Source organism: Atractosteus spatula, chromosome 3 (assembly GCF_055471065.1).
Source record: "Atractosteus spatula isolate fAtrSpa1 chromosome 3, fAtrSpa1.hap1, whole genome shotgun sequence".
Taxonomy (NCBI): domain Eukaryota; kingdom Metazoa; phylum Chordata; class Actinopteri; order Semionotiformes; family Lepisosteidae; genus Atractosteus; species Atractosteus spatula.
The window spans coordinates 24,992,102-25,005,434 of NC_142708.1; the positions used below are offsets into that span (position 1 = coordinate 24,992,102).

Below are 13,333 nucleotides of genomic sequence, written 5' to 3' on the forward strand. Positions count from 1 at the left end.
TGCAAGAAACTTCAATCAAATCAGAGGCTTTTGACAACTGGCTTACTTAGACTGCCTTGTCCTATAATTACTTCTTTTTTGCAGATCCTTAATAATTTCAAATTCTCATGTTAGCCTGACCCAAATCCCCTGTGGCTTATAAATTTATATGTTGTATAAATTTAATGACATCTGTTATTGTGCTTTAAGCCGCTGATTAATTTTACAGAGACAGAAAGCTAACTGTACATAAAAAATAATAAAGGCAACATAGCTGACACTTCAACCAAATTTACAGTGTCTACCTTCTCAAGATAGAGGGATGCTAAGTATTGCTGATACCAATTATAAACAATAGTTTGTAGTTTAAATGTAGCCCTGAGCAATTGTTATACATTATCTGTCCCAGAAGATGGATATTTCTAATTTTTTTTAGCATAGAAAAAATAACAGTATACAACTCTCCAAACTGTATGCTTGAAATATCCTAAATATTATACCTAGTGTACTATAAATAACAGTTCTTATTGCCTTGAGTATAATTGGGAAAATACCATAAAGACATGGTGATTTATTGTCTTTTAGCCACCCTAGTCTCTGCTGAACTTCAGCGTCAGAGAAAAGAAAAAAAAATGAGATCGCTACCTTGTTTTTGTAAAGCAATGCAGTTAGATTATGTATTCTACTTGAGCTATAATCATTTTGATGAGGCCACTCAAATCAATGGAAACCTGTTTTCTGCACATTTAGAGAGGATTGAAGAGAACTGATCAAGTACAGTACCATGGTAAGATCTGTACATAATATACTGTACATAAATAAAAATAAAAAGGAATAAAATTTGTAAGAAATTACATACAAAATTTCAAATAAAACATTTATGAAATGAGAACTATAATTACAGTCACACATCACTGAATATTCATATGTACAGTATGTCTAGACGGAAGTTAAGACTTATGAGACTAAAAACCTAGATGAAACACTACATCTGTGTATTCAAATAAGATGGGAAAAGCATGTAATTTTCAAATTACCATTGAAAACCAGGTTGCCTTGGATAAAACCTTTGACGCTATAGTCTATACAAAATGCAGCCCAAGGACAACAATGTTTGCGATAGGAATCTCAAACTGCACCTTCATTGCATGAAAGTGTTTACTTGACTTGAACAAGGTACGTTTATCGATCGCCAAGCAGCAGGCCACAGACAAAGAGCTCCAGCGCATCATCAATGCTGGCCATGTGGAGCCTTCAGACCAGTGGAGGCCAGTGCTCATCAAGGAGAAAGACGACTTCTTCTGATTGTCCTGTAGACTACCTGGACCTTATTCATGTGACTAGGAAGAATGGCTTCACATTCCCAAGAACTGACGAGGCCTTCAACTGACGAGATCACATCAGGGTATCCCACTGGCTCAGCTCCTTGGACCACTGCAGTGCTTATTAGCCAGAGTGAGCCGTGGCAGTTCCAGGTCTTGCCTTTTGGCCTGTATAATACCCCAGCCACTTTTGACCAGCTAGCGGAGAGAGTCCTGGCAAAAGCATGTGTGTAATCTGTTTAGATGATCTCCTGATCCATGTGTCGGATTTCAAAAGGCGCTGTCGAATGGCGGCTGGTGTTCCAGTGTATCCAGGAGATAGGGATGAAGTCCAAAGAATTGCAGCTTCCTGAAGACTGAGATACTGTTCCTGGGACACAGAAAGAGTTACCAGGGGGTCTCCACTGACCTGGAGAAGGTGAAGGCAGTGATGATCTGGCTGTGGTGCAGCACAGTGAAGGAGCTTCAAGGGTTCCTAGGCCTGGCATCCTATTACCATAAGTTTGTAAGGGGATTCATGGATCTCATGAATGAGGGGTCATCTTCAGGTGGTCGGAAGAGTGCGAGGAGGCCTTTGGCACCCTCAAGCAAACTCTCACCCAGTCCCCAGTCCTGCCAATCCCCTCACTGACCAGCCCCTTGTGCAAGATATGGATGCAACTGATGTGGGCATTGGAGCAGTGCTGGCTCAGGAAGGACCTTAGAGAGAGCAGGTCATTGGGCTCTGAGCCACTCTGAGAGCAGCTTTTGCGTCGCAAGCTGGGAACTGTTGGCTGTGGTTCAGGCACTTCCACACATCCCTGTATGGAAGGCCATTGTTGGTCCACTGAGCATGCTTCACTATAGTGGCTGCTGGGATTCAAGGAGCCAAGGGGGCAGCTCACCTGGTGGCTGGAGACCCTGGTGGAATATCAGTTCACAATCAAGCATTGCTCTGCCTCAGGCAGGTACTGACTCTGCCTATCTAGCAGACCATGACAAGAGGATAGAGAAAGGCCACCAGTTTGCGAGGGAGCACTTGACTGAGGTGGGGTTCCACCAAAAGAGATACTATGATCTGAAGGCTAAGGGGCAGCCCTTTGATCCAGATGTGTGTGTCAGGAGGTGAAATGGGCTGCATCCATTTTATCTTCTATCTTCATAAGTCTTCCATGCCCTGATACAGCAAAGCATTCCCAGAGCATTATACCATCACCATGCTTCACAGTAGGGATGGTGTTCTCAGGATTATGTTCACTGTTAGGCTTGCGCCAAACATACTGTAACGCTTACCGTTGAGGCCAAAGAGGTCAATTTTTGTCTCGTTAGTCCATAAATTCTTCATCAATTGGGTCTCAAAGTATAGTCTAGATCTGATGTGTTTTTTTGTTACTCTCCCATGAAGCCCAAATTTGTGAAGAATCCAAGTAACTGTCATACACACAGTTTCTCCCATCTCATCCATGGAAGACTAATTCTTTTAAAGTCCTCTTGGTCACCTCCGGTTCTAGTGCTCTTGGACCTGGATACTCAGTTATTGGGGACACCCTGTTTTTTAAAGTTTCACAGTTGTGCCATATTTTCTACATTTCTTTATAATGGACTTTACTGTGCTTTGGGGAATATGTAATGCCTTGGAAATTTTCTTATACCCTTTCCCAGATTTACTTTGAAAGATTCTTTGTCTTCATGGTGTAGTTCTTGTTCTTGGGAGCACTAATCAACTACGGGATTAGGTATATTTATCCTGTGAAATATCCTAATTGCACACAGGTGCACTCTAGCCAACAAATTATGTGACTTCTTAAGACATTGGTTGCACCATAGCCTGTTTACGTGTGTCATAGTAAAAGGGGTAAATACTTATACAATTACTTATTTTCTGTTTGTAATCATAAATAATTTAGGAAGATCTGTAGAGCTTTGTTTTCGGTTTGTCATTATAGAGTATTTAGTGTTGATCAATGGCAAAAAAATCCCTGTGATTCTATATTGCAACAGTAAAATGTGAAAAAGTCCAAGGGGGTTGAATTCTTTTGATAGCCATTGTACAAGAAGATCTACAACAGAACAGTTAAAAGAAAAAGTTTCACAATTTTTAATGACCAAATAAAGTTTGAATGTAAACCTCATTGAAATGTTACGGAAAGACCTGAAGCAAATTGTTCCTGCAAGGGAACTCTTAAATGCCACCGAATTTAAGTAGTTCTGTATGGAACAATAGGCCAAAATTTCTAAGCATCAATGCAAGAGATTAACAGTTACAGGAAATGTCTGATAGAAGTCACTGTCACTGGATTTTTTATTAAATACTCCAAATACATCTTATGATTAAATGTATCTTAATCTTATATTCAGACTTCCATGAAGATTCAGTGTTGTTTTAGGTTTACAGACTATCTCAGCATTATATGCATTTAGTTATAGTTACAAACATTTTGGGTACTAGAAACAAAAAATGTATTTGTGCAACTGATTGTATTATTTAAACTGTCTTGGAGTATGGGCTAAATCATAAATACAACTACTAAAAAATAAATCAAATTTGATTACTTAGAATCATGGGCCATTGCTATGCGATAAAACACAGCAATACATTTATGGAATGTATGGCAGCTTAAAGAAATAATGTATAAGAATTATTTGGTTCTTCATTATTAATTGACAAAGTAGCTCTCCTTTTTTTGTTGTTTTATTTTTTGCCCATTTGGCGTTTTAGATTTCACAGTTTGTTTAAATCATTTTACATAAGACCAATGCAGTTGTCTCATTTTTTTCTTTCTTTGCTTACATGTTGTTTTGCAATTTGAGCAAAAAAAAAAAAGTGCACAAAGAGTGCAATAACATTTCATTATGGTCTTTGAGAATGTTGACATGGTCAGATTGTGAAATGGTTATTTTACTTTATGTGAATGACCAAATCTTGAGGTTGAGTGTATTATGCTTTATGGTAGCTTTTAAAAAGGATACCCATACATCCTGCTCATGCACAACATTTTTATGTCCTGTGCTTTTGCACACACACATGTATACCATTTTCAGATCAATGAAAGGTACTTAGCTAAAAGCATCAATATGAAACATTTACACAAGCATGGTATTCAACAACAGTTACAGTAGTCCATTTATTATACATAAACATTTAATCTTTACGTCACACCTGTAATCTAAGCTGGAAGAAATCCAAAAACACTTGCAGTATGTAAAAAATCCCAAACCAGAAGACCTTTGCAGTCATTTGCAGAAATTGCTCCAATGGACAGAAAAAGAGCATGTCTACCTTTTGTTAGTGCCCAAAAACATGACAGTGTAGTTAGATAACCTCTATTACTAGTCATTATTCATGCGTGTCCTTTGTACTTTTGTGTGTGTCTGATGTACAGCATCTGGTTGTTTTGTTCTCCACACTTCAGTTTTTCAAAAACTGGAAGGTGAATTTTATTTAAATACAGACAGGCCCAAAAATTGAAAATACCTTGCAGCCTTTCTTTAAAAGGTCATGTCCACCATTTAAACAAAGAGGAAAAATGGATTTGTGTTTGAAAAGTGCCAGGAGATCTGGAGCTTAAGCAGAACCACTCTTCAGTGAATGAGTAATTGTTTCCACTGTTTTATCTTACCTCTTTCGCACTGTGGGCCTGTAAAACCGTACACACAAGCACAACGGTTGGGTCCAATACAGCGCCCTCCATTCTGGCACCCATCTTCACAGACAGCTAAAACACAAACCGAGTTAGACACTAATGAGTGCTTATGAAGCAATTCTGATGTCTATAGATTTGGTTCCTTACCTTTTGTCAAGTGTTTGTTATAAACCATATCAATTTCATGTCTTATAATTGTGCAAATAATTTCCTCCAAAACAGACGCCAGATTATTTATGTTGGCAATCAATGGATTTAGGGAGACTCCAGCTCTCATTACGATCTGCTATGAGACTGAAATTCACATTAAACAAATTAAAGTTTGGAAGATACTCGGTTTCATATTGGGCTCATGGCCACTGCCAAGTTGCAGGAAAATCTTCTAACTGTTTAAGTAATGAAATGCATTTCCTTCAGTTTTTCAATATGGCTAGTGTTGTTTTAACTGTTTAACTGGAAATCCTTCAAGACTAAAGTTTAATAAGCAGTCTCCAGTTCTTCTATAGAATGCCAAGAACCTTCTACACTCCTTTGAAGTGTAAATCAGACTGAAAATTTCATCTGAAGAATACTTGCTTAATGTTATCCCAAGACAAAAGTCTGTGGCATACACAGTCCCGCAAATCAGTCACACCACTTTGAAATATGTGATGTTATTTTGATCTTCTTCCTGTTTCCATATTGAGTGTGAGCTGACAGGAGGCCACATGCTCAGTTGTAGTAGTGTTACTCCACCAGCAAAATTCTAATTGTGTTAGGAATTCATTTTCTGTTGCAAAAGCACCTAAAGCAGAATATATGAATCAAGATATTTCAACATCTTTTTAATTTACTACGTGCAATACAGACACTTGTTTCTGGATTAAACCAATATTTTAATCCATGAGCCCAAGTTCTTAATCAGGTAGCTCCTTTATTACTAGAAGTACTGTTTTTAGCATCCTCCCAGTGGAAGCCTGCCATGGATTACTACTTGTATTTTGGCACTACCAACCAAATAGACGTCTGATTTATTCCACATTTTATTTTAAACCAACTCAGTATTTATTTAAAAGTTCCATGTTTTGTTTTGTTTTTTTGTGTTCATCCACCCATTTTCTAACTGCTTCATTAAATTTAGGGTCACACGGGAGCCAGAGCCTATCTCAGCAAGCAACGGGTGCAAGGCAGGGCACACCCTGGACGGGACTCCAGTCCACCACAGGGCACTGACAGATACAGATACTGTATGCACACACTCACACCTAGAGGCACATCTTCTTTTTCCTAGAAGTCAAAAGAAGTGGAGCGGTGGCTCTGTGGCTAAGGATCTGCGGCTATGGCTGGAAGGTTGCTGGTTCAAATCCCGCAGCCAGCAGAGGAATCCTACTCCGTTGGGCCTCTGAACAAGGCCCTTAACCCCAACTACTCTGTACGCTGTATGCTGTACAATGGCTGACCCTGTGCTCTGACCCCAAGCTTCTGTCCCTGTCTGTGTGTCTGTGTCTCATGGAGAGCAAGCTGGGGTATGTGAAAAGACAAATTCCTAATGCAAGAAATTGTATGGGGCTAATAAAGTGATGTTATGTTAACAATAAAAATAAAGTAAGTTACAGTAAAAATAACTTACCAATACTGTACTGTATGTCTTTGGACTGTGGGAGGAAACCAAGCACCCAGTGGAAATTATCGCAGATATCACCCCAAGTCTGGAACTGAACTCAATTCCCAGCATTGCTAATAACAGCGCCACTGTGCCACCCTTATATTATGTTGTCAAACAAAATTGGTCTATAATTTGATAAGATGGCGATTAAGAGAGCACTTAAAATATAATCACTACTAGCGGCTTCATTAAGTACCCTAGCAAATGTCACTCTCAGAGAGAAAAGCTATTTCTCCATCAAATACACACATCTCATTCAGAATTTCATTGGCAGGATTCTGACTTTAGACTTCACTGAGCACTGCTGCCCAGCATCAAGTAGTCTGTTATATAACAAAGATATTACATACTTTCAACTAGATAGGAAAAATACTAAATACCTTCCAAAATTGAATTAATTTTATAATTAAAAGACATGTTTCACTTCTTACGTTGCTAAAATGCAGTATAAAAAAGGACAGGAATATTAGTGCAATTTCTGAATCTATCCTAGTGTATTTTAAAAATACTTACGCTGTCCACAGTAAGTGCCTGTGTATCCCTTTTGACAGTGACAACGATCCTCAGCACAAGACCCTCCATTCATACACCTTGTGTTACACTGTTGAACTGTAAAATAATATTCAGAAACAGTTAATAATTCAAAAAAGTACTTCACTACAAGGTTTTCCAGCAATATAACAGTCTTTCAGTACTTTTAGTAACCTCCCAAATGATAATCAATTGCAATTCAATTGATAATATAGTAATAGCAAATAGGAAAAGTTCAAACCATCACAATCTATACAACAGTAAAAACGGTTCAAATATTTTTTAGATATTTAACTTCAATTAACATGCCGTTTAATCATTTTAAAAGGCATGTTTGAGGAGAAGAGAACTGTCAAGTTTATTGTATCTTAAAGTTGCAGGACAATGTTTGCATGCCTTCTCTTTGATATGGATGATGGTGGAATTTCTAGCTGAAGAATATTTGTGTAAATTGAATCCTTCTGAAATCACAAAAAAATCATTTCACATCACAAAACTAATAAGGTAATAGGGTAACTATAATAACATAAAGTACTATTTGTCAATTACATGGCAAAAAAATAACATTATAATGACAACAGAATACATGGTATTCTGTATCATGTGTTACCATCCGTGACAGATTCTAATGTTTCACCTACTACCGACCTACAAGTTGAAACATTTAAAATATATAGACTAGTACTTGGATATATATTAATATATATATATATTAATATATATCCAATCAATAGTATAGAACTGGTTTGTTTACTGTTTATGATTTTAGAGTTTTATACTCTTTTGTTAATGAAAGACTCTGGGAAAAAATATTAGTACACCATGGGCACGAACTTACTAGATTTAGACCCGCACGTTGGGGCTATCTGTCCACTGGAGCAAGTGCACATGTTTGGACGTGAGCAAAATCCATCACCACAGCTGTTACGACAAATGGCTGCAAATTAAAGAAAAAGATGAGACAATACAGAAATGTTCTAAAATGTTTGTTTGCGAACTGGCAAAACCAACTTCCAGCTTTAGCTTTATGGATGATAGGAAATGTTTCCGAACACGTGGCGGAAGCATAATGAGGCTGAAATTGGACTCATACAAGACATGGACAGTGAAACAAACAAATGCAGCAAGAAGAGGACATGTGGTTGACATTTGTGAACATAATCCTTGGGAGTGTACTGGTGTACTCAGCTATTCAACTGCTCATGAGCAGGAGACTTGCTTAAAACTAAACAGAATCCAAGTCATATTTAAACATTTTTCAGACCACAGACAAAATGTAAGCACATCCAAATATTTATATATTTAACACAGACTTTTACTAAACCCTTTCCTGTTATAAACTAGGGGCTATAACTGTTTAAACACCTTTTGGTGTCCTGAAATGAATCCTGCAGTACATTCTAATTACAATTTTACCTTATACTTATTTAATTAGGTGATTTCTATTGTCCTTTCAATATGTTTTTTTTTTCGTTTGGTGGTGATGTTAAAAACCCATGAAAAGATATTTTATAATATCCAAACAGGTTTAAATGGAGCTTTGTAATAGAGGTTTGTACTGACTGAAAGTGCTTTTGAATGCAGCTTTTCCTCTACAAAGAACAACAGTGGCTCTGACAACATCACTGACGGATATACAACTGCCAGCCAGTAGGTTCAAAGAATCGGTTACTTAAAAGGGACGATAAGATATGGTACGCCTCTTCACCACTTTTTCAGTATAGTCTCCAATGACTTTCATGCACTTGGCCAGCATATCCTTCAAACTGTACCAGCAAAATGGAAGTGCAGAAGTTACCCCTCTAACTATAATATAGGCTTCTGTCAAGGGCTGAGACCTTGCATGATGAAAGTGAGTCTTTGGATTTTTATATAGTAAAATTGAGGTTTGGCCACAAGTGTACCACTGTGAGGTGGAAGTTAAACACCACTGGCTGGCTTTCCCTTTAAAATTCCGCTTGGTGGCTTATGGTTTTCTTTACATTTGCATAACGAAGCTCTATAAAAGTCATTTTTGTGTAGCACATCATTCTGCCACCATTTACACAGTGGACCACTCTATTCTCTCGTGTATCCACGCTGAGGATTTACTGTCCTCGGTTCCCTACTTGTCTCTCTGCACACTTACAACCTAGTATCTCTTATCTCTTCTCAAGGCTTCTTTTTATTTTTATGCTGATGATCCTCAAATATTCCTCTTCCCTCTCTTCTGCTACTCATTTCTCCTTCCACTTGTCTCAGAGTCACCTCTTTCTCCATGCACTCCTACCACCTAAAACTCTAAAGTCTTCACTAAAATGAAAATAAAAAATACTTCCAATTCTTTAAGGATTCCATTTTAGTATTTTCAGTTTAAATTAGAATTACAAAGTAAAAATCTAAGAAAATGTAAAACTATTCTTGACTTAAACCCAAAAGATAGAACTCAATTCCGACGGAACATACGGTTAGAGGGGGCAGCAGTTGAGGGCAATACAATAGGTTAAAAAAAATGCATCTTATACAAAAATGCAAAAAAGCAGATATTTCATTTGATAGTTCTCAACCAACAAATTCACTGTTGTAGTGTTCAAAGAAACATTTAAGGGTTTTAAAAATCCTTCATTAATTTTAGAAAACAATTTCTTGTAAAAATTAGCAAGTGCTTTTCCATTGACACCACCTCAACACACAATCCAATCCTCCCTTACTACCAAGTTCTGACTGGAATCCATATTAATCCTTTCTTCAACCCTTTTTGTAAAATAAAAAAACTATTTTAGACTATTTAATTAAAGGTCAGAATGACAATTTTATAGTAAATTTTTCAAACAAACCTCTAAGCGCACATTAAGTAAACCATCTACTGTACATAATACTGAATCTACTTTATATGAGTCAATGTTATTCCACAACTATGAAAGAATTAGTCTGAATTATTCTGTAATTCATTCACATTTCTTCCTTCAAAATACATTCATAAATAATTATTTAAATATTTATATGCATAGACAATAATAAAATAACATGTCAAAGCCTAAGTTTTCATAACTATTATCCATTGTGGCATCAAACATACTGCAGCTTTCAATACTTGAACATTTACAGTATATAATTTAGTAAGATTATCGTTGCTGAACAATTACAATCCTCATTGCCCTAAAGATTTAAGAATTAAAAGAATGTATGGGTATCGTGACATAGTGCCCACTATCGGTTGTATGAAATTACCAAATCGTGTGTGCGAATTTTACTGCACCTACAGTACAAACATACACAGATGTGTTTATTTGCATCTGCTTCAACACTTAGTACTCACGGACAATGCACTGGTTTCCTCCAGGTAATGTTTTCCAGCCAGGACAGCAATAGGAATGGAATCGAGACCCGCACACATTTGGCCTGTTGTAATGCATGATATTTTAAGGGAACACTTAATTCCGCATAATTCCGCAAATTACATGAAATCAATCCAGATGTTCCAGACATTTCAGCAATAATACAAAATAAAGTTACATTACCAATTTACCAAAGCACAACCTAGATTGCAAAACACAACAAAATAAAAAAAATTCTACCATGATTACAATAAAAAAACTATATATATATTTGTATAAATATAATATTTAAATATGAATAACATAATTTTCGTCATTCAAAACCTAAATATGCTGAACTTATAATGCAGTTTTAAGCAACTTGCCATTATTTGTTTCCTCATATGCAGCAATCAAATCTAGCCTAATTAAAATTAATACTCTACACATTGAATTAAACAGGATTCCAACGCATATTCAAAGCGAACAAAGTATTACTCTCTTATTTTACAACTGAACGTTAAGACTGTTAATTCCATGTTAGTTAGAGTGGTGATGTGCAAATTTGACCACGTTGACATATCCACTAATTCCCCTGAATAAGCAGGTAAAGCGCTTTACTTTCCGGTTATCAACATTAAAAAGCAAAGGCCTGAGGGTTTATATGGGAGCTAAAAACTTTCTTACCCTCTAAGAAAGTCTTGTTGTCCTCTCCTTCTCACTCTGCTCAATGCTGAGATTTTCTCCTCATCTGCCTTGAATTTGTCTTTTTCATGGTTTGCGGGAATTTGTCCTGTTACTGTCAGCACTGAGAGAGCTGATAACGCTACAGATCCTATAAAGTACTGTAGAATCCACCGAGTCCCCATAATACAAAACCTTCAAGTTTGCAGAACTGCAGTGTTTTACTTCAATCCGTGCAAAGCGTTTCTTTCTGATTTCTGTTAAGCCCAGAGAAGTGTATCAGGTTGTTTCCGAAAAGTAACCATTCACCAATTCCTCTGCCTTTGGAAAATCAGGGGGAAAGAAGATTTCAAAGAAAGAAAAAAAAACTGTATTTGTTCGAACAGGTCTCTGCTTTTCACGAATCACATGCTCAGTTTTGAGCCATTGCGGGTTGTTAAAAAAGCAGCCAGTATCGAGCAGGTTTACAAAAAGCTTGAACACCTCAGCACTCCGAAACGATCTGAGCTTAGAAGAGAACAAAATAGTCTGAGGTTTTGGGGCTGCAGGCTGTCAGTTGGTACAAATCAAATCTACACGTGGGTGTTTTCAGAGAAAGGGGCGGTGGACTGAATTAAGTTTTCTGTTCAATTATTTCCAGAACTCAGGAGACCCTGGACAATTTTTAGTGGGTGGTACTAATAAAGATTACAGTTCTTTATAATAGTACTGTATATACTGTCCTATACATTAAGATACATCTGTGCACAACAGTAAGACTAATTGTTAATATGTTACGTTATAATAGCAAGGTCATCACGTACAAAATGAGTCCCTATTAAACTAAACCTTAAACTTTTATACCTTCAACTGTCTTAAATTTAATAAGCTGAAAATGAAAGCATATTATTTTCTTGATGTTTTCAAAACCATATGAGTAAATTACTCTGGGACAAAAGACACCTTGTTCCCCACTGTACAAATACAAAAAAAACCCATAAATCTCATTCCCAATTTAACCATTGCACTATTCTACAAAGTAGTTGATTTAAAAAAATTACGGAATACACAGACACTTTTCTTTTACAAGCTCCGACATATTTGTTTATAGCTGACCTCTGAATTACCTATTGGTTACCTCAATTTTAATTAAGCATCTGTTTAGCAACCCACAAGACATCACTATGGGCACTTTGAACACAGGGAGAAATTAAAAGTTACTCGTATGTCCTCACGACCACTAAGTGACAGACATGTTTTTGTTAGCGATTTATATGCCACTTAAATAATACTGTACAAAACTGCAAAATCAAAAATTGTCTGTAAACAATTTATTCTGTAGATTTTATTAACAGCTGACATAATGAAATGTTAATAGCAATGTTATTGTCTACCATACAATTTTGTGTTATAAATTATTTATATTGGATCAAAGAGAGATCCCACTGTGCTTCTTGACTAAGTTTATATACTGTATGCTGTATGAAAGTCAGAACATATTATCTGTAGATGTTATGTAATGATATTTGACGAGTCTGAAATGTGTAGGTTATCATGTCCACTGCAGATTATAACACCGTACAAAGTAAATACTGTATATTGCGTCAATAGACTGGGATAGTTACAAGCCCTGCAGATTTTATTCAAATCTTAAGAGGATAATGAAGAAGAAAATAAAACTACATACTATAATACAATAATTATGCATTAAAACATACCAACAATAGAAAAAAACTAAACCAATTTATTTTACTTGCAGCATCTCTATGGTACTGTAATAGCACAATAATGAAGAAACCCAGCCCTGCTGCTGGGAAGTTGGGCTATAGTGGCTTGATTTTCTAGAGTGGTTAGTAGCCAGAAAATTATCAAACCACTTCAACCCATTGCCCCAGGTCTTCTTTGCCTCTAAAAGGTCATTTCAAGATTAATCCAAAGAACTAAACTTCCTAAAATGGCTGATATGGAACTTGTTTTCTGAGTTTTTGTAAAATGTCTGCAAAGTGAGTGCAATGCCTTTCACACTGCACATGCACATATTGTACAGAAAATCAGTGTGTCAAAAACGTCTTCAAAGAATATACAGTAAGTGATGGGCTGTTTTTTCCATGTTCATACACAGATTGAATAACAGTGACCAACTGTTTTTCAATCAGACCTACTACTGTGTTCCTAATGTGGCTTGTTGTGAGCGAAAGAGGAGAGCAGAGCATCAAAGCATATATTTTCCGGGAGAATCATACTTCCAATCTTCCAAGATACTTTGTACCTATG

At 36.6% G+C, this 13,333-nt stretch overlaps 1 protein-coding gene across 1 annotated transcript in view; it reads right to left on the reverse strand.

The window, feature by feature from the left end:
* The window catches only part of fbn2 (fibrillin 2), a 111,052-nt gene extending 99,787 nt beyond the window's left edge, over positions 1 to 11,265 (reverse strand). The window contains exons 1-5 of the mRNA XM_088911126.1: positions 11,084 to 11,265; positions 10,399 to 10,481; positions 7,931 to 8,037; positions 7,083 to 7,170; positions 4,901 to 4,996 (exon numbers count right to left, since the gene is read on the reverse strand). Coding sequence (XP_088767252.1) covers positions 4,901 to 4,996; positions 7,083 to 7,170; positions 7,931 to 8,037; positions 10,399 to 10,481; positions 11,084 to 11,265 — 556 coding nt within the window. The remainder of the gene's footprint in view (positions 1 to 4,900; positions 4,997 to 7,082; positions 7,171 to 7,930; positions 8,038 to 10,398; positions 10,482 to 11,083) is intronic.
* Between the last annotated feature and the right edge of the window lie 2,068 nt (positions 11,266 to 13,333).